This window comes from Cercospora beticola, chromosome 6, assembly GCF_033473495.1.
Source record: "Cercospora beticola chromosome 6, complete sequence".
Taxonomy (NCBI): domain Eukaryota; kingdom Fungi; phylum Ascomycota; class Dothideomycetes; order Mycosphaerellales; family Mycosphaerellaceae; genus Cercospora; species Cercospora beticola.
In genome coordinates this window covers 1,681,074-1,707,209 of record NC_088940.1, presented here as the reverse complement: position 1 = coordinate 1,707,209, position 26,136 = coordinate 1,681,074, and the positions used below count along the sequence as shown (strand labels likewise).

The window sequence follows — 26,136 nt, the reverse complement described above, 5'->3', positions numbered from 1 at the left end:
AGATTGTGCAAGCACGCAAGTCTCCCATTTTCCACACTCGACATCATGCCTACGCGTGTCCTCATAGTCGGCGCTGGCGCCATTGGAGCTTTCTACGGATCGCGACTTGCAACAGCATCGAATACAGCGGTCTCGGCACTTTGCAGATCCAACTTCAAAGCTGTCAAAGCCGACGGCTTCAAAGTGTCGTCACCTAAATACGGCGAGCAGATTTTCAAGCCGGAATACGTCTTCGGCTCACCTGAAGATGCAAGGAACGCGAAGGTGAAGTGGGACTATTTGCTTGTTGCGACAAAGGCACTTCCCGATGTCAGTGACGATTCTGCTCTGTTGGAAGGCTTAGTATCGCCTGGGACTAGCATAGTACTTGTGCAGAACGGCTTGGGAGTGGAAGAGCCATATCAGAAACGCTTTCCGGATGCATCAGTTCTGAGTGCTGTTACCATTGCCAGTGCTGCTCAGCCCGAGCATGGCATTATCCAGCACAATCGATGGACGAGGATCTCAATTGGCCCATATTTGCCACATCTTGACCGAGGCGGTTCAGGAGCAAAAGACACCGACTCCAAAGCTATCGAGAGCAACAGAACGATAGTGCAACTTCTTCAAGAGGCTGGGATCGCAGATGCAGAAGAGTACGACCATGCTGGTTTGCAATTCGTTCGCTGGCACAAGATCGCCATCAATGCAGCCATGAATCCATCTTCGGTGCTCTCTGGAGGCTGTGGCAATCAGGAAATGTCCTTGGAACCAGAATTATCTCGCCATATACTCGGCATCATGCACGAGGTACTGGACACCGCTCCAAAAGTGCTCGGCAAACCTCTGCCTCCCAAGCTCGCAACGGCGGAGAAGATCCTAGAGTCAACGAAACGGAACAGCTCTGGCAGTAAGCCTAGTATGTGGGGAGATTGGTCGAAAGGAGCGAAGATGGAATTGGAGGTCATCTTGGGAAACCCCATTCGGATAGCGAGGGAGAAGGGGATTGAGATGCCAAGGCTGCAGACGATGTACGCGTTGATCCGAGCGGCACAGAAGAATAGAGACAAGGCGAAGGAGAATAAGTTGTAGAAAGGCCGTGGGATTGGCCGCGTAGCACTCGGCGTGTTGCGCGGAACACTTTATCCTTCAGAAAGCGCATGCCATATGCCGAGCCTTTGAGGGATTTGCTGTCGAGGCATCGATGAAGGCCCGATAGCTCGTGGAGGGCAGTAATGTTAGGTGTTCTCGCCCAAGGTCTGCAAGTTTCGGGGCCACTGGGTTTTGACCACACATGAAGCAGCACATGTTTTGACGCATGCGAGCAGTTCGGTGGCAGTGGCTGGGACGGGTCAGAGTGAGACATTGACTGATGCAGGCCGAAGTTCAGGCCCCATCACCTGATGACTGACCGGGTTGCACATGCACGTGTGATGTAGCCGCAGGTACAAGGGACAAATATAGTGTCGACGTCGTCAACGCCGATTTCTCTATATCTCCGCGCTCGCCGCGAACAATGGCAGCAGCGTCCATTGTTACTGTCGAGCAGACCGAGTCGACGGCCTGACGCAGGTGATCCGCCCTCTCGCTAAAACGCCTCCGGGCTGAAGATCGCATCGAGCGAGGCATTCCCCGCAGCACAACCTACAGCTCCATCGTCGACAGTAGCGTCTGCGCTTCTGCCTCTACCTCACCTGTCACTGCCACGTGGATTCGCCTGAATAAGAGCACCAGCGCTGGTCGAGACTGTTGATGACTGTGGAGAGATCGAATTCCCCAGCTTCCGATTGACGATACGCAGCTCGAAGCACGCACCACCCCGACCCGGCTACGTCAGGACGACCAGCGAGAACGAGAGCCTTGCAAGTTGCATTCCTCCCACTGCCCTCCCTCCTCGCTCTGCTGCTTGCGTCCCGTCGCCGCCCTTCCTCCAGCCCCACCGCCTTTGTCCGGCGGCGAAGCCTCCTCCTGGGCGCACACGAACCGCCCTCCGCCTGCGCAGCCTCTCCGCGCACCCTGCGACCGCGACGCCGCGCTGTCCAGCCATTGGGCACCAAGCTCCCGGCCTTCCGCCAGAGCTCCCCCACTGCGTTGCACTGCACCTCCCGGGCCTGCTCCTCGACCAGGCGACTTTCTGGCACGCACCCCGTCGCCCAGAGACAAGGAATAGCCCAGCTCGTCGGCACCTCCAGACACCTGCAGTCAAACGGATCGTGTGTCGCGGCACCGAGATACACGCAGCAGCAGCTGGCCGCATCAGACACCACTCCACCCATTCATTCCCGCTGCGTGCACGTCCGCCGCAGCTGTGAAGACGGGCAGCGTGCGCTCGAGACATTGGGACTGCTCACGTGCAGCGTCTTTGTGCGTCCATTGAAGCAGCATCAGCTGCGGTACCGCCGTTTTAGTCTCCACCTCCACCACCGCCCGCCCGGCACTGCGCGCGATCACCGCAGGAGCAGCGCATTATCCTCTTCGACATTCCCATCCCCGCTTACACGAGACGGGCGAGAAATTGGCGACCCCAAAGTCTTTGCCCCAAGATCCCTGCGTGCCACGGAAGCGGAAGGAACCAGCCGACACAGATAGCAACAACACCGCCTCTGTAATGCCGTCGCTCGGTTTTCTCAAGAAAAAGCGCACCAAGGACTCGTCGCAGGGGTCCGAAGGCCCAACTTCGCCCACCATCGGCTCTCCCATCACCCCCACCACCACTAAACAAAGTGCCACCCTGTTCACGGATCCCGACACCCTGCAGCGTTCGCAAACACAGCAATCGCAAACAGCCAACGTCACCGACACCCCGCAGCAGACCTCCGCCACTGTTACACCTGCGACAACGCAGCAGGCCAACGGACAAGCTATGGGGACCTCCGTTCAGCCTAGCATTGCGAATCTCATCAACCAGCCCAACCAACATGCGCAACACGACTCCGCCTACTCTTCGGCCAACTTCGGCGACCAAAATGTGCCCCAGATCAATGCGCCAGCACAGAAGCCTACCACGAACCCACTGCGCGAGACGAGAGGCAAATACACGCTGCAAGACTTTGTCATCAACCGCACATTGGGCACAGGCTCGTTCGGCAGAGTGCACTTGGTGCAGAGCAAACACAACCAGCGCTTCTATGCCGTCAAAGTGTTGAAGAAGGCGCAAGTTGTCAAGATGAAGCAAATCGAGCATACCAATGACGAGCGCAAGATGTTGCAAAGGTGCAGACATCCTTTCCTGATTACACTCTGGGGAACGTGGCAGGACTCGAAGAATCTGTACATGGTCATGGACTTTATTGAAGGTGGAGAGCTGTTCAGTCTTCTGCGAAAGTCGCAGGTAAGCGTGTAACGACCAGCACGTGGTTTGTGCGAAGCTAACAGTAGCCAGCGTTTCCCCAATCCAGTCGCAAAATTCTACGCTGCAGAAGTGACACTCGCTCTGGAATATCTGCACAGCATGGACATCATTTACCGAGATTTGAAGCCCGAGAACTTATTGCTAGACCGGCACGGACACATCAAAATTACCGATTTCGGCTTTGCGAAAGAAGTGCCGGATATTACCTGGACACTGTGTGGTACACCTGATTATCTCGCACCTGAAGTGGTGAGTAGCAAAGGCTACAACAAGAGCGTAGATTGGTGGAGTTTGGGCATCCTCATCTTTGAAATGCTGGCGGGGTTCACGCCTTTCTGGGATTCCGGGTCACCTCTCAAGATCTACGAAAACATCCTCAAGGGTCGTGTCAAGTACCCGCCATACATTCACCCTGATGCGCAGGATCTACTTTCGAAGCTCATCACCGCGGACTTGACCAAGCGACTGGGTAATCTTCACGGAGGTAGCAAGGACGTCATGAACCATGCTTGGTTCGCCGAGGTCACATGGGATCGACTTGCGAAGAAAGACATCGATGCGCCATACGTGCCACCAGTTCGAGGAGGCGCCGGTGATGCAAGCCTTTTCGACAAATATCCCGAAGAGACTGAAGCGTACGGACAGACCGGAGACGATCCGTAAGTGGTGAAATGCGTGCTCAACATGAAGCAAACTAACTTGCCTACAGTCACGGAAGGTCTTTCCCCGACTTCTGAGAGAATCGTCCTGCAGATGAAGACACGCGATCTGAGCTTCTCGAAGCGATCTCTCATCGCCTCTTACAGAACCACCAATCGACAGTCACTTACTAATGACCTGGCGACCAGTGGGGCATATCGAATCCGGGCTACAGCGAGCAAGAAATTAGAGACTGTTCAGGCGACGATACAGCTTCTTGCACAACACACTCGGATCAATGTTTTGGAAAAGATCTGGGAATAATTAGCAATGATTTGATTTGAGGGGAACGCGCGCACGCATGCAAAAAGTGGCAATCTGTTCTTGGTCATTGGAATGGATGCATGAGCACACGAGCACACACACATTCGGATCTGGTTAGGTGCGTTTCCCTGAGTGCGATTCTTGGAACGCGGTATTTGAGTACGAACGAAAACTTTTCTGTATGGATAGCATGACCTGTTTACGAAAGGGGCTCTTCCTAAGCAGACGATTCAATGAGAATGCACTTGTGCAAGCAGTAGATTACACAAGACAGTGGGACGGAGTCGAGAGCCTGGCGAGATTCGAAGCACATGACAAGCTCGCATTCGCGTTTGACGGCTTTACTTCATGACGTCGTTGTTTCCGAGGAGCCACCGTAGAGACTCGCAAGTGAATAATAGGCACAGCTGGGCTACACGACTGATGATTGAAGTGCTCACCAGAGATTTGCGATGAGTATGACGAGACAGATGGTCAACGTCGAATACGCTGTATACCGCTTTGAGCAAGAGTGCGTATTCACCCGGATCGAGCGATCGTCTTGGCATGAGGCTTGAACACAAACTCGAGGAACAACAGGACGAAACGAGCTGAGCTTCTTTCCAGCGGCACAACATCTGAGAGTGGTTACTTTTCCACCACTCGAGTGATCTGCACAAGCTGTCGCAAACGTATACGCATATTGCTCCTTACGGATTGAGAGGCACAAGTCAAGACGGCTTTTCACTACTACTTTCACGATCAGCTCTTTTTGAGTTCAAGTCTAGTCCAGAAGTAGACCTGCGCGGACTCGCTTATGAGTGGCATCCAATGGGCATGTGTTGGCGTAGAAGCGCATGTTTGTGTGTGCGGCCACAGACGCCATCATCATGTCGAGTCGAGTTGTGGTATATATTGTGGATGCTAGACGCTCTGGACGAGCTCTAGATGAGATATAAAGGAACTCACTCAGCCCTACCTGGCAGCCCAATCTAATTGTCAACAACTGCTTACGGCGTCAAGATGGCAGTACAAGGCTACATCGACCCGAATTTTCCCAACCCTATGGGCCCGAACGATGCGACAATCATCATTTATGGATATACGCCTGCACTAGCAGTTGGTGTGCTCGGAGTTGTGCTATTCTTCATCGCGGCTGTGGCACATCTTTATTTGCTCATTCGACACCGAACATGGTATTTCACACCGATGCTCGTGGGAACAATCAGTACGTTTCTCACCCTTCCCATTTCTAACAAATGCTAATACAACATTTCTCTCCTACAGTGGAAATTGTAGGCTACACCTTCCGCCTCCTCTCCAGCCAACAAAATCCCTACTCCGTCCCCTACTTCGTAATCCAATACTTCTTCATCGTCGTCGCACCCGTCCTCTTCAGCGCCGCGATCTACACCATCGTCTCTGTGATGATCAATATCTACGGCCGAGAATTCGCTCCTTTGCCGCCGAAAGCCGTGCTGGGAATTTTCATCACTTGCGATATCGTTGCGACGATTGTGCAAGTTGCTGGAGCGGCTCTTGTGGGTGTGGCGTATAGCAATCAGAAAGATCCCACGACACCGAATAATATTTTGTTGGCGGGATTGGCGTTTCAGGTTTTCTCGTTTGCGGTGTTTTTGGTTATTCTGACGTGGACGTTGGTGAAGGCGAGGAAGAGTCCGGAAAGGATAAATGCTGGCTTTGTGGTAGGACTGGTCATGGCGACTTTGGCGGTGTATTTGAGGACTGTCTTTCGTCTCGCTGAGACTGCAGAGGGATTGATGGCGACGCTCTCGACGCATGAGGTGTATTTCGGATGTCTGGAATTTGCGCCGATCGTTGTTGCTGTCTTCATCTTTACGTATTGGCATCCTGGACGTTGGCTCAAGTCTGGAGTTCTGGCGGAGAGGATGTTAGTGCAAACTGAGAAGGCTTAGCTGGAGACCAAGCGCAGTTGGTACCACATTTCGTCAACATTGCCATCCTCGAACACGGACGGGAAGGCCATAAGTTCATCAATCTCAGGATCCTGGACTCTCGACAGAAACGCGATGATTGCACCGCACGCAGCTCTCGCCTTCTTCGTCAGCCACCACTGATCAACCTGCTGTAGAAGTGCCAGCCAGTATGAGAGCAATAACAGTCCTCTCGGATCACGAATATAGACAAGAGGCTTCAGAGATGGCCAAGTCCTGCCGAGAAAGGCGAAGAGAGTTGCAAAATTGCTAGGGGCTGGCTCTAGACACAGAAGCGGTGCAAGTCCCCGAACAATCTTGTGATAAGGGTTGTTGTGGGATGTCGACGTCTCATCCATCTCGCACAGCTTGACGAAAGGCTCCGGCAGACCCTCGATACCAGGTGCCTCAGATGTGAAGGTTCCAGCAGAGTCATCAGTCCCGTACAATATGGGCAGCCAGCTCGACTGCGCATTGTTGTCGCGTGGAAAGAGATGAAATAGGCTTCGAAATCCTCCGGTCGTCTCCAGCGGAGTGAAGAAGTGCTCCAGACCGTGCTCATCGGAGAGAGTAGTCCCTTCAAGGCCTTCTTCGTGCATAGAGAATGTATACATGATCGACAGAAAGGTTGTTGCGACCAGCGCGTCCCATTGATCGATGCTTTGTCCCGGCTTCATAGTGGTCAGATTCTTACGATGGAGCTGCAAACCATTTTCCCAATGTGTTGCTTCCGCCAGTAAGCTTGCAGAATGACCGACGTGCCTCTGATGCGCACATGAAATCTGCGCTATCAGTTCAATAGGGTCCGATGTGCAGCGTGAAGAGACTTACTGCAAGGACCATGTGCATCAGGTACGGATGATCCCATCCTGAACTGGCGACACATGACTGCATGACATTGCTCGTCCGCGGGCAGCCCAGGGTGGTGGAGACATATGATTGAAAGTGCTGGAGTATTCGAATGTCGCTGACATAGGCTGTACGTATGGGCGGATGCTCGGTGCTAGGACATAGCAGGCTTTGTAGGTCAGTCTGTGCCAACTGAACAGCCATGCTGTACATTTCTGAGCCGAGATGTGGTGTGGCGTTGTTGATCGGAGTTCCAGGACAGGTCGAGGACGCGCGTGGTGGCGTTGCAGTGTGCGAGAAGATGCACCCTATCTCTAACTTCACACATCGACCACAAGCGGGCAATGTTTCTGTGATGTGCAATTTAGAAGTTGATATGAACATTCTTTCAGGCCATCGAACCTACCATCGCACTGCACGTATGTCAGTTATTGCGCGAGTGTGGGTTCAGTCCACTGACCTTGATCCGGCGTTTCTTGCATGCTTGACATCCACCACGAGACTTGGTATGTGCCTTGCGAGGAACGAATGCTCTAGGGGCGTGGGTGTTTCGGGCACGATTGTGGGCCTCTATCTTGAATACCACCTGAAAAGGCTTGATGTCTTTCTTCGCGACCATGGTGTGCCATCGGTGAACTGGAGACAGTCAAATTCCTGATATCTTTCGCTTCAAACCTGCTTTTCCCGCTGCCGAAAAAAGCTGGAAATGTCAGAAATCGTAAAGAGGTTCGATGTTCATAGAGTTGATGCAGTTGAATAAAAGTCGGATGTCGAAGTCACACTGACCACGGCCAAGTAAGACAGCTTGGATAAGGTTTGTGCTTGTTTGAAGGATGCGCGATCTGCCAGATATGGCTAGATCCAAACACTCCCTCACGACCTACCCTCCGTTCAGGACACATTTTTGAGCACGTTGTCCACCATGACCTCGCTCAAGCCCAGATAGTTCGCAGGATCGCACAGTCGTTCTAGCTCAGCATCGTCCAAACCGGCCCGTTGGACCTCTTTGTCTGCTTTCAAGAGCTCCAGCAAGCTTCGGTCCTCGACATTTGCTCTCCTGCAAAGGTCATACACCAAGTCGTGCGCGTATTGCCGGCCGATCGACTTGCCAAGTCCCATCATCACCGCCTCACTCACTATGGCGCCTTTGCTGAGCTCCAGGTTCTTCTTCATGCCTTTCTCATCAACCTCAATGCCATCCAGCAGATAATGGGTCTGCTTGAGGCAAGCATGACTCAATGCACATATTTGAGGCAGCATGATCCACTCGATCTCCCAAGGACCAGTACTTCGTTCGAAATCTGCGACAACAGCCTCTACAATACCACTCGCCATTGTCCTTACACTGCTGGCCATGGAGCAGATATACGCACAACCAATCGGATTGCGCTTTTGAGGCATGGTACTGCTGCTGCCTCGATGAGGCACATACGGTTCGCGAGCCTCAGCGACTTCAAGCTGCATCATCAACTTAAGATCGGTGGCAAATTTGGCGCATGTTGCGGTTAGTACAGCCAGATAGTTGGCGGCCTCTGCGAAGTTGTCACGCTCTGTGTGCCAGGCAATCTCTGGGACAGCTAGGCCAAGGTGAGCAGCGAACAGCTTCTGACAGCGAAGTCCGAGAGGCTCAGTCTCATTTTCAGAAGACTCTGGAACGGAGTATGAAGTCTCTGGCGTTATAGTGGCCAAGGTGCCAGCAGCCCCGGAGAATTGTGCGACAAGAAGGCGAGGGCGCAACTCGGCAAGACGTTGCTGGTGACGCTTGAATTGAGCTAGGAGGCGTGCCATCTTGAACCCGAAGGATATGGGGACGGCCTGTTGCAAGTTACTTCGTGCCGCCATGGGCGTGCTTCGATGCTTGTCGCACAGCGTCGCCAAAGCTGAGGCGATGTTCTCGAGAGCCTTCTCTACCAAGTTGAAAGTGTCTCGTAGCTGGAGCACGACGGCTGTATCTGTGAGGTCCTGCGTCGTCGTGCCCCAGTGGATCCATTCTCCCAGACCAGGCTCTACAGCATTGATCTTCTTGACGAGCTGCTGGACAACAGGTAGGACTGGGTATCCTATCAGCTCAGTTTGTCTCCGCAATTGGTCGAAGTCAAGGTTCTCGAGTGTGCTGTTCTTCACAATCTCATCGCACGCCTTTTGTGGAATGATACCCAGCTCCGCTTGTGCTTCGGCAAGTGCAATTTCGAAGTCTAGGAAGTATTGTGTTCTTTGCTTGTCCGACCATATGGCCGCTATCTCTGGCGTGGAGAAGACATTGCCAAAGATTTGCGAGTCGAAAACCGAAGTCATTGCTGCTTGTTAGCTTCGTGAGAGCGTTATCGAGAGCGAGTGGCGAGGTTTCCGAGACGTGAGCAGTGTGTAGTTCGGGTTGGTCGTCTGTGAGTGATATATCACGCTGTGGACTTTCCGTCATGCAAACGAGCCGATCTCGGTCAAGCACACAAGCTGTCGCTGCAAGGTCCCCGCCGCGTGAACAGATTGGAGCCGACAGTGAGCTTCATCAACAACGTGGGTTTATCACCTGCTCTGGCGCGTGTCACAGCGAACACGCGCTTCATGTTGAGCTGCTCTGGATCTGGAAGAACGGAGGAAGCTGCCAATCTGCGGCAAGAGCTGTCGTCGGCGCTCGGCATCAGCCCTGGTTCTGCGCACAGAGCAAAACCAACACGGCAAGCACTTCTCTCCTTCTCCATTGCACCTCCGACAACGACGGCACAGAAGAAGTTCACAAACCGCAAGAAGCACTACATGAGAGCAAAAGCATGTGGGGCATTTCTTCACCCCATTGTCCATGTCCATGTACGGTCCAGACACGGCGTCGCTGACGTATGAAAGTGGTCCCAATGCTACAGTATCCGAACTTCTCGCGGCCGGAATATGGCCTCTTTCGCTGGACCACCGCATGGTCGACATGACGTTCCTGCGTTATCGATTACAATCACTGCTTTGCGTGTCACCATGCCTGCAGCATTTTCCTATCTGGCACCTGAGATCTCAGCATGTGGATCCAGTCCGCTCGTATTGCCCGTAGCAAACGTCAGCCCTCTCCATCACACGGCCCAATCGGCAACATCGCATAGAAGTGATGGGGCAGCGTGAGTAGCGACTGCACTGGTAAGTTCGACTATTCGCATTTCTTTCTTCATTTGCTTTTGGTTTGCTGCACGCGACACAAACCTATTCGCTGCATATATTCTTCATCAAACAGAAGAGCATAGAGCGCTGGAGCTTGATACGCGAAGTGGATCACAATGGAGGGAGAAGATGGGCCGGGCAGTGGGAGAGTAAGATCAAGGGTGAGAATCGTGCATCCATGAGGATTACAGTCGATTTGACAGATCATAGTCGGAGGCAATGCCTTCGCAGACTGACCACGAGGCGAACAATGGAGACCGAAACGAGCCACCCGAACAAGATTTGCGCGACCAGGCTAGGCAGGAAGATACAGGGCGACCAGGAAGATCAGCGACTGTCTCTGCAAACGACTTTCAACCTCGAGAACGAACATCTTTGCACCGCGAAACATCTGCAGGCCTGCGTCGCCGAGAAACTGCGGAAACCAGAAGAAGTGGCACACAAGGAAAAGCGAGTACAGTAGCAGGTAGGACACGAGGGCTGTCGCTCGCGGGGCCACAAGAAGTGCCTGTTATCCAGCAAGCGTACGAGCCGTACGTGCATCCTGGTTACACGGAACTGAACCCAGCCTACGAACAGCCCGCAAATGCGAAGCCGGTATGGAGTTTGGCAAAGCCCCTACCTCGCGTGTTGCGACCAGGGATGGTGCCAACCAAGAGCGAGATACTGCAATCGCGGCAGAATCCGGAGATGCCTGCAGAGCAGACGCAGAAGGCGGACCTTGATGTTGATCCAAATGACTTGGAGGCAGGTAGGATCGAGCTCGAATTGAACCCCAAGAAAGTTTCCGCTCAGCTCATCGACTCAAGGGCGCAAAGAGAGAATAACCTCATCTCCAGCATCGCAAGGCGAGGTACAATCCCAACAAGGCTCGAGAGCCGGCCTACGAGAGCGTCTTCGACGGCTTCTAGGATCGGCAGGGCACGAGCGTCGAGCGCGGCGTCGCAACGATCGATAGCTGGCCACATTGCGCCTCAAGAGGAGGCCGGAAAGGCACAGGAGCCTACGCCATTGTCTCCGGCAGAAGATCGCCCGACAGAACCACCACTCGACGCAATACCTGAGCACGGCTTGCCCCCAGTGCAAGGCACGGAGCAAGACGACAAAGATGACTCCTCGCTTGCCACTCTTGCGCTTGAGGACGATGCTGCTATCTTGCAGGACATGGATCCCATCGAATTAGTCGAGAAGCCAGACGGCTTGGAAGAAGTGCACAACAACCACACGTGGTGGTCTGTCGTCAGAACACAATATCGCGAGTTTCTGGCAGAGCTTCTGGGCACGTTCGTGCAGCTCACCATCGGCTTCTGCGGCGATACGCAGGTGACATTGAATCGTGGAAGCAACACCCACACCACAGCCTGGTTGTGGGGTATGGCAACAATGATCGCGATTTACATTGCTGGTGGCATATCCGGCGCTCATTTCAATCCATCAATCACCACGGTTCTCTGGTTCTACCGTGGATTTCCGAAGCGGAAGATGCCCGAGTATTTCATTGCTCAATTCCTCGGAGCCTTTCTGGCCTGCTATGCTGCGTATGGGATATACTATGCTGGCATCCAGGACTATCTACAAAGTGGTGTTGCGACTGATGTGGTCAACGGCTTCGTCACCAGCCAGCGGCATGAGTTCATTGGCGTTGCCACTGCATTCTTCAACGAGTTTCTCGGGACGGCTTTCCTAGCATGCACCGTGCTCGCACTCGGCGACGACATGAATGCACCCCCAGGTGCAGGCATGAATGCTTTCATCATCGGACTCGTCATTACAGGACTCAACCTCAGTTTTGTTTACAATACTGGACTCGCCATGAATTTTACGCGTGACTTCGCGCCGCGCTTAGCTTTACTGTCGCTCGGATATGGATCGGAACTATTCACGAACCCTTACTGGGTCTATGGGCCTGGTATTGCCACGATTTGTGGAGCGATGACGGGAGCTGCGTTGTACGACATTGCCATCTTTACCGGTGGCGAGTCGCCGATAAATTACCCTTGGACGAGGACGAAACGAAGCTGGAGAAAGGGAAAGGCGAAGTGGAAGAGGAGGGCGAGATTTCAAAGGAGAGAGAAGAAGGAGGAGAAATTGACAAGGTGAGATGTTGAATGTCAGCATGTGCAGTTGTCGAACCGTTTATCGTGCCATGCTTATGTGAGATCATCATGATTTGGATACAGGGCTGAATGGGCTGGAATTCTGGCAACGAACGAGATATCCCCAACAGATTTCGCAGACAGGCATCATGATCGTGTACAGTCGGAATTGTGAGGCCGGACCATACAACTTTGTATCACGTGCAGTCTCGCTCTCGTCGTGCAGTCCGAGGGCGGCGACCCACAAGAATCGGGAAGGCTATTCGCGGGAAATTGGTTATCTGATCATGCCAAGGTTCGTCCGACATGGCATTTGCTCAACATTGTTGAAGCGTAGAACGCTGCCATGTTCAGCGTGTTGCGAGTTTGCAGGACAGATGCAACGTGTTCTCCATGTACTGAAGGGGAAACAATTTGATGCATGATGCAAGCTAAGGAGCGCAGCTCAAGTACCGAGGCGGGAAAAGGAGCGCGGGCTAAAACAATCAGCCCTGGGAGTTAGTCAGTAGGACTTGCTCGGTGTGCGGACATGCATGCAATGGACGCGATCCAACTCCGCGATTTCCAAGCAGACACGTAGCAATACCGCACCATCTGTCAGCTCCGACAGCGACGAACAGAGTGTGAGCAAAAAGGTGTAACCATGAGGGAAAGATTTCCGCACTGCAGAATCGTGACGAAGTTGTAAAGAAGAGGCTTGGCGGGCAGTCGAAAGTTAACTAGTAGGGCGATCGCGGGTGTCTCACGGTTTGAGAGTGAAATCATGAACCCTTGGCTTTCTTAAGAATCTCGTCGTGTCGTGCACGACTTCTCTCTCCATCGAACCATTCTTCTTCTCCTGAGCACTGCTGCGTACGCTTCTTGATACACGCCACACAGGTTGCGTAGAGTACGACAATACTACGCAGGAACACGCAAGCTCTTTCTTTGTTCGACAGTCGGTGCTGGAGGCAGGAGCTTTTGGTCGCAACTTCCTTATCAGATCATCAGATCCGAAATCGCCTTGCCACGGCAGGCACGCGTTCTTTCGTGGTGAGTCTTCTTCCCCACTCGCGCCGAGCGACGTTGGCGGACGACGAGGACGACGACGCAAGACGACGACGGCGGCCACTGCACTCTGCCCGCATCTCTCCTCCGGGCGAGGGAAGGAGCGGGCGCGCGTATGTGGACATGCGACGAGGCCAGACCCGTCCGCATTGCTTTGCCTTTTTTTGGCCGAGCAGCCCTTGACGTCTTGCCGACGTGCCCCTCCGCCCACCAGCTGCTCTTCTCGGCCTGCGCCATCGGCTACTGCACCATCTTTCTCGCTGCTCGTTCGCACGCATTACCAATGCTCGCTCATCTACTGACAATGCCCCAGCCCTATACCATACGCCTTGCGCAATAACATTCACCCTGCTTACACACCATGTCTTCACTACATAAAGCCCATGGCGCTCGCCGCCACTCCTTCTCGGCCTTTGGCAAAGGCATTGCAGGACATCGCCACAAGAATATTCCACACAGCGCCACGAGCGACCCGAACAATCCTATTCCTATCGAACCGCGCAACACGAATCTGTCCAAGGAGGAGAAGCTACGACTCAGCGCTCTCACCAGCGCAATGACTGCCACTGCGAGGTCCAGCGGCGAGAGCCTCGGCTTCTACCCAGACGATGCTCACACGAGTGACTCCGATGCGCCCTCGACTCCACCCACCGAGCCGAGCGATCTCGTGGAAGACTCGATCAAGAATATGAATGGCCTGTCGTTGAGCGAGCAAGATCTTCCTGCAACACGGACAACGAAGAAGAGGAGAGCGAGCACAACATACGCCTCCAATGTCGATGACATTCGAAAGCTCATTGGACAAGGGACGGGAACACAGTTCCTACAGAAGTACTGTTGTGGAGAGGGATGTTGTATGATTGAGTCGTTGCCACTGCACACAGACGAAGTTGCATACGCACCCATCATCACACCCGCCAACGATGCATACCGAGCGCTCAACCTCGACCTGCGAGCACTTTCACTGGACACAGATCTCACAAAGCTCCCCGATCCACCAGCACAGAAAGTCTCTTTCGGCGGCATCAGGAGACAATCGATCGTGGAGAAGTTCCCGAACGAGTCAATGCACAAGCACGATGCCGACGAGGTCAATGAGTACCCACCCGAGTATATGAAGCCACACCCGCCATACAGCATCTTCAACGCACCCGTCTATGGCGCACGCGAATTGACCAAACCTGGTGCCGAGAAGCGAACATTCCACTTTGATATTGACGTCACAGACTATCCGGAGGAGGGTGGCGTTGACTTCAAGGTTGGAGGTGCGATTGGTATCTGTCCGCCGAACGACCCGGCTGTCGTGGAAGACATCATGGATCAGCTTGGCATCCCACGATTCCAGCGGGACAAGGCCGTTCGTTTGCACACTAACGAAGGAAGATGGCCTACGATCTGGGGCGAGGAAGAAGCCAGAGAGCTGGTCACCACGCGACGAGAAGTCCTCACTTGGACAGTCGACATCTCATCTACCGCGCCTACGAAGCCCCTATTGAGCTTGCTTGCCGAATACGCCACCGAGCCCAACGAGAGAAAGATTCTGCAGTACCTCTGCAGTGCACAAGGACAGGCTACGTTCTGCGATCTCCGCACAGGTCCTCACATCACGCTACAGCAATTGCTTCATGCATTCCCGTCATCGAAGCCCCCGCTTGAGGCATTGTGTGGTGTGCTCAATCAACTCATGCCACGCTTCTACTCGCTCTCGAACGACCCACACATTTCATCAGCCAGAGAAGGGCTCGCTGGTCGACGCCTGATCGAGATGGCAGTCACAATTCACGAGACCGGCAACTTTACTGGCCAGCAGAGAACAGGCGTCGGTTCTGGCTTCATGGAACGCGTTGCCAAGCGATTCATCGAGCACGATGAGAAAGCGAGGAAGGAGGCTGAAGCTCGAGGCTTCATGCTGCAGGAAGGCGTTGCTGGCCGACGACTCAACCTCCACGTTCCGATGTTCCGTGGACTCATGTCCAACCCACTTTCCAAGAAGTTCAACGCCGACGGCCCGATGGTGTTGATTGGTGCTGGTGTCGGCATGGCTCCATTCCGTGGCTTCATCCTCAACAGACTGAAGAATGCCAACTGTGCCAACAAGATCTGGCTCATCCAAGGCATTCGGGATACCATGCTGGATGAAATTTACAAGGGCGAGCTTGGCGCGCACGAAAAGGATATCAAGAAGGTCGTTCAGTCGAGAGCGCAGACATTGCCACCTGTCGCTGAAAATGACGATGGCGTGATTGATCACACGGACGACGACGAGCCTGCCAAGGTCGCCGACCCACGTAAAGCGGACAAGGTGGCCAAATACGTGCAAGATGAAGTACGACTTCAAGCCGACATCGTATGGTACGTCATCAACGCTCTCGATGGCCGTATCTTCGTCTGTGGCTCTAGTAAGGGCATGGGCGAAGGTGTCGAGGCTGCTCTCATCGACGTCGCCATGGACAAGGGCAACTTGGACTATGAGACTGCGAAGCAATTCTGGGAGAGCAAGACTAAGGCTGGGCAATACATTGCCGAGACATGGTAAATTGATGGTCTAGTGCCTGTAGGCATTTGTTCGACTTCTATTCATTGTCAATCGGGCAGGTGGTGGTGTACGAAGACGACACAGGGAGTGGTAATTTGATGTTCAGCGAAATTTGATAGCGTTCTCGCAACCGGCATGTAGTGCCTTGTACATAGCTTTGAAAGCACATTAGCTTTGAGAATCGAAGGTCTCGTGAGACAGCGATTGATATCAACGTTACTTTTCCGTTGTTCCACGTTAGACTGTGAGTACAATCGTGAAGGCTGCTTTGAGGAGAGTTTGTCAAGGATATACCACGATCATATGGTATACCGGCGAACGAAAAGCTCGATGCTAGAACCGAGCATTACCTAACTTGACTACATACTCCCGTCGCTCCATGCCAGCAGTTCTGTTCATCTCCAGAGAATCTTCGTAATACTCCTCCAGGCAATCTATTTCCCCATGCCCTCCCCTCCTCACTTCCATCTCCTCTCCCACTTCAAGCCCACTTTCCCAACAAAGCCATAACCCCCGCCCCCAACAAAACCGACCCCACCATAAAAGCCAACTGCCTATCATCCTTGGTCCTCTCTGGATTAAACAAAAAATCCCTCGCCAACAATTCCACAAACCCCGTATACAACAGAATGCCCGCCGAAATTGAATCCAGCACTCCAGAGACGATATTCGCCGCCATGGAAGATTCGTTATATGTCGTGCGGATTCCTAAACCTACGGCGATGGCGATTGGAGTTGTGAGACCGTAGCCTGCGCAGAGGGTATAGGGGAGCCAGGAGAGGCGTTTGGGGAAGGGGATTGCGGAGAGGCGGGCGCCTAAGCCGAGGCCTTCGAAGGATTGGTGGAAGACGATTACAGGGTATAAGACTGAGAATTCGGAAGAGGCGGCGCTGCCGAGGGTTAGGCCGATTATTACGGAGTGGAAGATTATTCCTGTAGAGGTCGTTAGCACAGTGGGCAGGGAGGGGAAGATGGGGGCAAGAAGTACCAAATTCCAGGATCAAGAAGGCAGAGATCTGTTGTTTGAAGGATCGGTCAGCGATCTCGTCCTGATACTCTTCGTCGAGAGAGAGGGATTCGATGTTGTCGTTGGGTTTGTTGACATTATCTGTGCTGCTGCCTGCTTCGACGCCTTTGGGATCTTGGTCGCCGGAGTGCAGGTGTTGGTGGGTTGAGTTCTGTCGACCAGTCTGGTAGCGGAGAGTCGCTGCGTCGACGGAACCACGGTGAGAACCAATTCGCTCGAGGTCGGATGGTGTGCCGTGTGCAAGGCCATATTTCTTCTCCACGTATCGCTCGGCGCCAAAGTCCATGAGGAAGACGAACATGCCTGAGGTGAGGGCGAGAGCTGGAACCCAGGAGTACTCTGCCCAGCCTCCTGTCATGCCTACGCAGGTGTTTGGGCCAATTTCAGAGTATGCTGGATCGAGAAGACTGTGCAGTGGTCAGTCTTCAGTAAAGGAGGCAATGGTCTTCTCAACTCACTGAATGAATGCCGTCGCAACGATGACTCCAGCGCCGAAGTACCGAGCGAACAAGTACACATAGAGTGGGATCTTGATCTTTTTGCTTCTTGTCGCTAGCACAGGAAAAAACGTGACAGCCGACGAGACGACCAGAACCACGAACAACGCAGAGATGCGTGCTCCCAGTTGACCATCATATTCGTTCTCTCCGGCTTCGATAAAGCACACCACATCGCGGACCAGATCCTGCGCAACGACCTCGGTCAAGTTGACATTTCCAGGTTGAAGGGGCGTGAGGTCTCCAGAAGCCGGCGGCCAGGTATTAGAGTCGCTGTTAGACATGATGAAAGAGGTAGTCAAAGACAACAGAAGCTTGTTTCTTCCATCGTAACAGCAGCAGCAGGCAGTGCAACTTCGACCTTATTATAAGCCCATCCTCAAGGCTCTACAGACCGGAGCAAGCAACCAAGAAAGTGACAAGCTCCGAGCCAGAAGGCTTGTCTTAACGACGAACAGGCCTTATTCCCATCTAAGGCGATGCCACGAGGCATAGCGTGGCCGTGAAATCCACTTCATTCGTTGCGGGCTGCGTCCGCAACACCTTGATGGACCGTAAGCGTGGGATGTGGTCCCATCGTATTTGAAAAGCCGAAGTCCCGTTGGCTGGCCATTCAAGTTGTCTTTGAGAACTTCGTGCTCAACAGAGACAATGATGGTTGCCGAGTTTCCGGAGGATTGTGTTTGAAAAATTCGAGTGCTTCGAGAGTGGTGGGTTGCGAGAGAAGAGATGGTAATTGTTCAGTTGCTGGGTTTCGGGAGGTATCGCTCGTTCGAGGACAGAGAATTTGCATCGGAGATACAGACAGATAGGATCCTAACGCTCGTTAAATCAGTCCGCCTACTTTGAGGTGGTCTTGGTCTGAATATTGATTTTATTTCAGTTCAGACATTGATGGCCTTTATGGCAGCTCCCGAGTGCGCCACGCCCAAGAAGCATGAACGAGCGACCACCTCTATGTCCATTGCCGCAACGTCCGTCTAGATTATCAGAAGGAGTCCCATTCATCCCACGTCACCGCCCATTGATCTCATCAAAGCTCACTTGATGCTTGAACCCGATCGCGCACATTTCTGGAGCATAGACGTACACTTCCTTCAGTGTGTCAATGAGATAGTCCCATTGTCGATGCGATAACGTGCTGTACAATGCCACAATCTCGATCTCGTAGAATGTCCTTTCGATAGAGTCCTTCGTTCTAGTGCGGATATCGTCGACATTCAGGCCAAACTCTTCGCAATCTCGTTTCAGACTGTTGACAATGGGCTCCGGTGGACGGACAGAGTACTGGAAATGTATGGTCATCATTCCTGTCTGAAGTGGACTTTTGGGCAAGGTGTAGCGATTTGGGCTGTGGTTGCTGCTGGACGAGGTAGTTCCGGGTATGGATTGGGGAGAGTCGACACTGGTGTTGATGGTGGGCTTCGGTTTTGCTGTTGTGGCGGACTTTTTGTCCGATTGCATTCTCGAACTTTTGGGGGTACTACTGCTCCGTGGCCTGAACTCGGGCGGTTTGAGTGAGTCAGTCTTGGGTTTTGTTTGCGACTTTGTCCGGCGTGGCAGGCGATCAGAGTCTTGGTCTTGTGCGGGTGACGCCTTCCTCATTTCGGCTTCCACAGTCGTGAAACCGTCGCCGGCTTTCAATCTGTAGCTGATGGGTTCTGTATATGTTCAGTCACTGTTCCAGATTTCTGTGCGGGTCTTTACTCACTCATGTTGTTGTAGCTTTCTGAAAGTCGTAGCAGCTCATCTATGTGTGCTTTGCCCAGTGCCAAGGGTATAATGATCTTGTTCTCTTCTTCTGTGTAGACGTAGTTCAGATCGTCCAGTGCCTCTCGTCGTACAAGCCGTTTCGGAAAGCGCGTCAGTCCTCTCTTTACACTGTTCTGTGCAGCGGCAGGATCTTTCGAAGGCGCCTTCGGGTAGGGTTCCTTTTTGTGATCGGGCTCCTCGTCAGCATCTTGGACAGTGGCTTGAAATATTGGTACGTCGCTCCTACGCGACGAGTTTGACGCATAGGCGGAATCGGGCCTCGATGCGTTTGCTGGCTGCGCGGATGACAGCAGCGACACAGTGCAGGGTGCCGGGGTACGTCGTGGGCCAGCAACGCTGAAGCTGTCCGTGTCATTTCGTCTGAGTGGCTGATGTTTCTTCTCGGTCTCAATTTCGTCTTCAAGTCTCCAACGTGCTCTCTCTTTGCCCTCGCCATACTTCAGGTTCATGTATACATCAAAGATGCCAAGCAAACAATACGACATGTCTTCTCGCTCTTTTGTCTGCCGATTCCGAGTCCAGGCCATCCTTTCCTCTACGCTTAAGGCTTTACTGCTGCTGAAATCGTACAGTACCATTTGTGGAATACCCGTGATCTCAGAGACCCTTGCATTCAGATTATCTCCAGCTCCAGGACAGCGACTGATCTGTGCACTACCAGGCCTTACGCGTGTGCATTTGTGTCCATAAACTTCCCAAATGCTTGTGAGGAATACTACTGTCTGCGGAGCCAGCAACTCTTGGAGCGTCCATCCGCGGGTGAACCACTCGCTGTTATAGAAGCTCTCTTTGACAGCATGTCTGCCAGAGGGATGATCAAGCGCCTTGAGGTCCGCCAGGAAAGCGAAACAGCATACGGCTTCTGAGTAGTACTTGAACATGGAGTTGATGGCACGCTGAACTTCCTGGCTGTTCGACTTGTCGATACACGCCGTGTCGATCCAGAGCCAGTCACATCTGAGATCCGGGCCATTGTTGTAAGCCGCGAGGTTCACTTGTCGTACGAAAGCACAAAAGGCCTCGATTTTCTTGTACCCAGCTTTGTGGGTATTGCGCTTCTTGAGGACATCCTTGTACGTGCATTCGTCCCCGACCCATCTGTGTGAGGCGATCACATACTCTGGCGCGTTGGCACCACTGAACTCCTCCAGCTCCAGGGTATTGACGTTGAGTAGTCGAATAGACATGGCGCGTCGGGCGATCACACGTCTGATTGATCAGGCATTCGGGCAGTCGTACGTCCTTATTCAACCAGTCGCGCATGACGATGACTGGCTCAGCCGCTCGGCGGCCCTTGACGTGCATTGCAGGAGGAGTCGGCTCGCCTGCGAACACCATCCCACCACACTGCGCCACCACTAGCACCGAGGAGGGCGCACCTCAAAGTACTGACTGGGCAGTAGGCCGCACCCATCGCTTACCAACAGTCATATTCCCGCAGCAACAAATGTGATATCGCCAGATAAGATGACGCTGGAACGCGTCGGTGACCCAAGTTCGTGCTGATCGACGGCCAGAAGCCGCCAACTGCAGGCGTTTCTGCGACCTTGCATGGGCCTGCGCCACGGAATTTCGGACACCACATATATCCTTCCCAGTCACCGCGCATCGCAAACTGCATCTCAGTTAGAGCGATGAGCTCAAAAGATCGGTTGTATTGGGTGCCAGTCCATTCTCAGAACCCAGTCCAGACAAAATCCGGAGCGAGCAATTGGATTCCTCGTCTATGAATTCGGCCCCGATTTGTGTAAGCTGTCGAGAGGGTTGTTCGCAATAGACAATTGAGCCTCTCCCATGATTGCGACGTTGCCTAATCAGATGGCTAACGAAGCGTGAGCGCCTGTATGGACCGCCGCTATTCTGATGTACCCAGTCGATCATGGCCAGGTCTTCAAGAGACAACAGAGCCAGCCCTGAGAGCATCAGTCCTTCCATACCCTTTCACGGACGACAGGGTGACGACTCAGAGGCAAAAGATACAGACCCTCAGTTGGCAATGGTGCTCTCTTGACCAAGAATCTGGACAGTTGAAGTTGTTGAGCAAGTGGGTACCTGAGGCCAGGTGGAGGTATTCGTTCACTTCACCAAGAAAAACCAAAAAATTGGTGCGCAGCTTCTCAAAGCAGCTCTTCTTCAGAAGACTGATACCTGCACTGGGGATCGAACCCAGGACCTTGTCCGTGTGAAGGACACGTCATACCGCTAGACCATACGGGCGATGACTAAGCGCCTTATCGTATCAATAATGATCCCGTAAAACAAAGTGAAAAGTGTGCCAGGAAGGAGAGGATTCTTACTGACTTGGCAATCGCTTGGTACCAACTCCGCTGTGCTCCTTGAGAGCCATGGAAGATCTCACCTCCATTAGACTTGAGCATACACTGTCGGCGAGAGACCGCTCATGAGAGACTTGCCGTGATGGTGAGAAGGGTGAGCTATCGGCCTCTCAAGCAGCTGGTGGAGTGGGACGTCTAGCGCCTCCCAGTCCTGCCCTACAGGAAGTCGTTGGCTGAAGGTAATCATGCCTCAAGCAAGTTTCCATGCTGCTGGTGGTCAGAGCCAAGCTACTGAACGCCGTTTCGTCTGTTGCTCGAAAAGAGAAATTCGGTTTGGGAATTCTGTACGCGAGCATGAGAGCATCGTTGAAGCGAGGCGATCTCTTCAATCATCGTTCGACATCGACTTTTCGTGCTGGTGGTTGGTAACTGGTGCTCTCAGCACACAGGTGTGAACTTGGTAGGCCATAGGAGTGAAGAGTTCGCGGTTGTAAACCGAGCATGAAAGAGGGTCACAGCGATTGTTGCCATGCCAGTGGAAGTTTCACTTTGATTCGATGGCTCTGCTTGAGACCACCTGCCACGCCGCTACGATTCTCTTTCTCTATCGTTAGCTCGAGCTGCGCCACGTGCCGTTGATGTGTGCATGTGGTTGCCACTCATACAGGAAACCTGCTCACTGACTCCTTGCGTCTAGAAGATCTTCCAAGTGTCCTCTGCTGGACTGGCCTTGTAGATGTACAGAAGCCAGGGCAACTGTACACCGGATATCGCAATTCTCAAAGCGTTGTATCTTGTTCTCACGCCTTGGTCATGCGCCTTGTGTGTTGGACATCTAGAAGGCAAAGACTTGGTCCTCGAGCTTGCTGACTGGTCGTGCCTTGTCGTAGCCCATCGACTCGGTTGCCTTCTTGATGGCGGAGACCATAGGTGGAGGACCGCAGATCAGAATCTTGATGTCCTTGGCTGGAGCTGGAAGACGTTCCTGAGAACTGTTAGCATGACTCCCAAGTTGCGTGCAGCAAACGTGCATACCTTGATGATCTCAGCAGTGACAAAACCAACTCCACCAGTCCACTTTTCAGGTGGGTTGTTCAGCACGTAATAGACATTGAAACCTTCCTGCTTGGACAGAGCCTCAAGATCATCGCGGAGAAGAATGTCCAGCTCGTTCACGTTGGCAAAGATGAGATCGACAATCGTCTTGTCTCCGTTCTTCCTTCCGCGCTTGATGGCCTCGGCGATCTGAAGCATTGGAGTAATTCCGCTACCGCCAGCAATCATTCCAATGCGGCGGCACATGTTTGGTGTGTAGACGAAAGCCCCCTTGGGTCCCTTGATCTTCATGGTGTCGCCCACGCTCAGCGTTGCAATGTGTCTCGAGATGTTGCCCTGTGGATAACTCTTGATGAGAAGATCGGTGTAGCCGGGTTGTTCATCGCTGGAGATGGGAGTGTACGATCGAACGACTTCCTTGCGCTCGACATTGCCAGTCTTGGGATCGGTGACATCGAGGGTAGCGGCGAGGGAAATGTGCTGGCCAATGGGCAGGCCGAGAATGCTGTCTTCGGTAGGCAGCTTGAAGCGGTAAATGGCGGTGTTGTGCGAGATCTGAGTCTTTTTCGAGATGGGAAACTCTTGGAACTTGGTAGGGTCAAGCACCTTCTTGTACTTGGGCTTCTTCTCTTCTGTGTTATGCCGATAAGCTGAATGTTCCAATACTGGTTATTTCCGGAAACGTACGAGTCAAGAAAACGAAGAGACCGCCGAGCAGGGCCAATGCTGCGACCAAGATGGGCGCATACTGCACCAGAGGATTGTCTGCCATTGCGAAGCTCCCACGACCGCTGGGCGTTGTTGCGATTGTTGGTGTCGGTTCTGACGTTTGGTGTCACTTCTCCAGAAATGTTGAAGAAGTCGCCCCGCTGATGGTCTGGGAGAGCTCACTTTTTGGCGCCGCCGAGGCCGGCAGAGCGACCGGGATTCACATGCACCCAGGGTCTGCGGAAACTCCGCTGTCCGATGTGGGCGGAAGGTCTACACAAGAAGAGGCATCAATTCCGTCTTCACTCGACTTCATTCCACCACATCTTCACCACCTTCGCGGATGCACTCCGAAAGGGTCACCAAAAGAGACAGGAGTGAGCTGGACACGATCGTGCTGCCCTGGAAATGGGTTTGTGAGAATGCCCACCAAATCCAGCGATAGTCTTGCCAGCAGAGAGGGGCGAGATAGAGCATCCAAATTCTGGTCGTGACAGGATCTTCAAATTCCAGTGCGAAGACGTATCTCAATGTCTCCGTCGACGACACATAGGCGGTCCTATCGCGGAGCTACGTATGAATAGTCCTGGCTTGGCGGAAGCAGCGGGACCATCACCTCCCACCTCGCATAGGTAGCCTCAGACGACCCTATGCATTACTTTCACAGCACATGTTCGTGAGAACAAGATCATGTGAGGTCTGTGAGATGGTTCCTACACATCAGATGCGTGTCTTCAACAGGTATACAGTCGCCTGCAGTCGCTCCCTAGTTCGCATGTAACAGTTACATTGGCGGGTCTCAACGTCCGAGTCGATCCTGCACTATGCCATTGACTTCGAAGAGGTAGGACTAGCATCACGAGATATCGGCATACACACCACCATAATGGGCGAACCCTCACAAGAGCTCTCAGCAGACGACATTGACCTCAATGATCCGCCATTCCCTCTGACTGCCATAGATCGCGAGATTCTCGCAACAAAAGATGAGGACTACCACCGAACCACCTGGGAAGACCTCAAGCACATCATAGGTATCACCAATTCCCGTCCAACCCTCGAGTTCCAACAACCACCTAACTCATCTCACCCCACAGAAACCAACACCCTCGAACAGCTCAAACGTCTCCCCTCCGACCTCCGCCGCTACCTCGCCTGGTCCCACAACATCAAACGCACCTACGGCAGCATAACATCCTACGTAATCCAGGAACGCCTCCACTGGAAACCCCTCACCACCACCCCTCCAACTTTCTCCCATCACTCCCCAATCCCCTTCTCCGACCCACGAGACTACGTCGTCCTCCTCAACGACTGGCCCTACGGCTTCGAACCTGGCATCACACATCTTCTCGTGTGGAGCAAGACCCCTATTGCAACGGATCAAGAAAGAGGAGATGTCACAGAAGCGAGTCGGAAAGTTATAGAAGAGTTTGTGGAGAGGTATTTTGTTGCGGAGTTGACAGATGCGCGGCAATCGAGAGAGGATGCGAAGGAGAGGGTATTGTGGTTTAAGAATTGGGTTAGTTTGCAGAGTGTGAGGGGTGTGGATCATGTGCATATCTTGGTCAGAGATGCGCCGGAAGCGGTGTTGGAGAAGTGGACGAGGAGGCATGATCTGTAAAGTGGAGGCACGACACCACGCAGAAAATGAGGCAATGAGGAGGATATCAGAATGTCTAGATCGTGATAGATTTGAGGTATCGCTCATACATGTCGAGCCTCAGGAAGGAAGTAGTCCACGCTGCCGAAGTCGAAGCCGCAATTGGTAGCGGCAATGTGGCGCCATGCGGTCCTGAGCCTCAGCATTATGCTGCCCTCAGCCTAGCATTTCTCGCGACATTTTGCGATAGGTCTGCATCGCGAGAAAAGTGCCAGGATGACGTCTGGGCAGATCGTGCCCTGAATCAACCGGGCCAAGATGCGCTTCTGATCTAATCCCTATCCTGTCTTTTTCATATGGCTGATCCAGCCGCGGAAATACGAATGCGGTTCTGGCGCCCCGGAGATCAAGATCCATCTGGTCATTCGTTTGCCCATATTTGGCGGCGCCAGACAGCAGCTGCATGACATCCTCTGTGACTTGCTGATGGGCACTATCTCTTCTCCTGCGTGTATCGCGCTCTCAGCTGTGCTTGACACAGCCATAACATGCACCTTTCACATTGTTTTCCGCATCCAACAGCGACTGCTAGAGCTGTGCTCCGCACAAGTCCGCATTTAGGCAAAAAAGTCTCCTGGGTGACAGTCTCCCTCTCCGCTTGGTGACCGGCATATGAGACCCTATCGCTTTTGCGCTGTAAGGGATGAGCTGACACGTTGAGTCATGCTAGATCCTGGCAAAGCACTCCCAACTCGATTGATGATCATGATACTCGCGCCCCTTGAGCGTTCTCATGTTCCATTCCCAATGGCATCACAATCAACTTCGAGTCGCATGCTTGTCTGCTTCCCGGCCCGAATAGAACAAACTTCGGCGCCAGGCCAATAACAGCACACCTGTCTCATGAGCAGGTGGGAGCGGGCTGTTGGTCACCTTGCTCCTTTCGTAAACGAGGCCAACACCAGAGTGACGACCGTTGCAAACAAACTTTCGCGTTCGTTCTGGCCGGATTTTCGAGTGGCAAGTACCGAAGTGATGTGTTGTATGTGCTAAATCTGGAGGCATCGCGACGGCGAGCGAGCACTTTTGGCGCGCGGCATTTGTGTTTCGTCATGCATGCGGAGCTGGAAAGCCTGGGACCCCGGTCCTGGTAGCAACATGTCCGGGTTGCCTGTCTTAAACTGATCGGTGTTCGTGCCATATCGTAGCATCATTACTCCGTAATAACTTGTGCCGTGATGAGTTGGAATCGCACAGCTATGCGCATCGCATCCAGTTTTGCGGAGATGAGCACAAGTC

At 53.1% G+C, this 26,136-nt stretch overlaps 11 protein-coding genes and 1 non-coding gene across 12 annotated transcripts; 6 read left to right on the top strand and 6 right to left on the bottom strand.

The window, feature by feature from the left end:
- Window positions 1-45: 45 nt before the first annotated feature.
- On the top strand, window positions 46-1,071 carry RHO25_009728 (uncharacterized protein; the record flags this gene model as incomplete). Its single annotated transcript, XM_023601257.2, has 1 exon — window positions 46-1,071. The coding sequence occupies one exon, from the start codon at window positions 46-48 to the stop codon at window positions 1,069-1,071; it is 1,026 nt and encodes a 341-aa protein (XP_023454028.2).
- Window positions 1,072-2,587: 1,516 nt separating this feature from the next.
- TPK2 (cAMP-dependent protein kinase catalytic subunit) lies at window positions 2,588-4,068 on the top strand (the record flags this gene model as incomplete). The annotated part of the gene is made up of 3 exons (XM_023601256.2): window positions 2,588-3,310; window positions 3,362-3,990; window positions 4,041-4,068. 3 exons carry the CDS (start codon window positions 2,588-2,590, stop codon window positions 4,066-4,068), a joined length of 1,380 nt encoding a protein of 459 aa, XP_023454027.1.
- A 1,228-nt stretch (window positions 4,069-5,296) lies between these two features.
- Window positions 5,297-6,077, top strand: RHO25_009726 (uncharacterized protein; the record flags this gene model as incomplete). Its single annotated transcript, XM_065603208.1, has 3 exons — window positions 5,297-5,501; window positions 5,561-6,008; window positions 6,047-6,077. The coding sequence occupies 3 exons, from the start codon at window positions 5,297-5,299 to the stop codon at window positions 6,075-6,077; spliced, it is 684 nt and encodes a 227-aa protein (XP_065459280.1).
- A 129-nt stretch (window positions 6,078-6,206) lies between these two features.
- On the bottom strand, window positions 6,207-7,696 carry RHO25_009725 (uncharacterized protein; the record flags this gene model as incomplete). Its single annotated transcript, XM_065603207.1, has 4 exons — window positions 6,207-7,010; window positions 7,060-7,427; window positions 7,484-7,490; window positions 7,538-7,696. The coding sequence occupies 4 exons, from the start codon at window positions 7,694-7,696 to the stop codon at window positions 6,207-6,209; spliced, it is 1,338 nt and encodes a 445-aa protein (XP_065459279.1).
- Window positions 7,697-7,968: 272 nt separating this feature from the next.
- RHO25_009724 (uncharacterized protein) lies at window positions 7,969-9,372 on the bottom strand (the record flags this gene model as incomplete). The annotated part of the gene is made up of 1 exon (XM_065603206.1): window positions 7,969-9,372. One exon carries the CDS (start codon window positions 9,370-9,372, stop codon window positions 7,969-7,971), a length of 1,404 nt encoding a protein of 467 aa, XP_065459278.1.
- Window positions 9,373-10,334: 962 nt separating this feature from the next.
- RHO25_009723 (uncharacterized protein) lies at window positions 10,335-12,318 on the top strand (the record flags this gene model as incomplete). Its single annotated transcript, XM_023601253.2, has 2 exons — window positions 10,335-10,379; window positions 10,429-12,318. 2 exons carry the CDS (start codon window positions 10,335-10,337, stop codon window positions 12,316-12,318), a joined length of 1,935 nt encoding a protein of 644 aa, XP_023453516.1.
- A 1,404-nt stretch (window positions 12,319-13,722) lies between these two features.
- On the top strand, window positions 13,723-15,897 carry RHO25_009722 (uncharacterized protein; the record flags this gene model as incomplete). The annotated part of the gene is made up of 1 exon (XM_023601252.2): window positions 13,723-15,897. The coding sequence occupies one exon, from the start codon at window positions 13,723-13,725 to the stop codon at window positions 15,895-15,897; it is 2,175 nt and encodes a 724-aa protein (XP_023453515.1).
- Window positions 15,898-16,378: 481 nt separating this feature from the next.
- On the bottom strand, window positions 16,379-17,705 carry RHO25_009721 (uncharacterized protein; the record flags this gene model as incomplete). Its single annotated transcript, XM_023601251.2, has 3 exons — window positions 16,379-16,830; window positions 16,886-17,331; window positions 17,383-17,705. 3 exons carry the CDS (start codon window positions 17,703-17,705, stop codon window positions 16,379-16,381), a joined length of 1,221 nt encoding a protein of 406 aa, XP_023453522.1.
- Window positions 17,706-18,435: 730 nt separating this feature from the next.
- RHO25_009720 (uncharacterized protein) lies at window positions 18,436-20,381 on the bottom strand (the record flags this gene model as incomplete). The annotated part of the gene is made up of 2 exons (XM_023601250.2): window positions 18,436-19,082; window positions 19,133-20,381. 2 exons carry the CDS (start codon window positions 20,379-20,381, stop codon window positions 18,436-18,438), a joined length of 1,896 nt encoding a protein of 631 aa, XP_023453521.1.
- A 958-nt stretch (window positions 20,382-21,339) lies between these two features.
- On the bottom strand, window positions 21,340-21,411 carry RHO25_009719. Its single transcript has one exon. It is a non-coding gene; the product is annotated as a tRNA-Val (tRNA).
- An 894-nt stretch (window positions 21,412-22,305) lies between these two features.
- On the bottom strand, window positions 22,306-23,298 carry CBR1 (NADH-cytochrome b5 reductase; the record flags this gene model as incomplete). Its single annotated transcript, XM_023601249.2, has 3 exons — window positions 22,306-22,455; window positions 22,506-23,158; window positions 23,214-23,298. The coding sequence occupies 3 exons, from the start codon at window positions 23,296-23,298 to the stop codon at window positions 22,306-22,308; spliced, it is 888 nt and encodes a 295-aa protein (XP_023453524.1).
- An 822-nt stretch (window positions 23,299-24,120) lies between these two features.
- On the top strand, window positions 24,121-24,858 carry RHO25_009717 (uncharacterized protein; the record flags this gene model as incomplete). The annotated part of the gene is made up of 2 exons (XM_023601248.2): window positions 24,121-24,268; window positions 24,332-24,858. The coding sequence occupies 2 exons, from the start codon at window positions 24,121-24,123 to the stop codon at window positions 24,856-24,858; spliced, it is 675 nt and encodes a 224-aa protein (XP_023453523.1).
- Window positions 24,859-26,136: the final 1,278 nt, after the last annotated feature.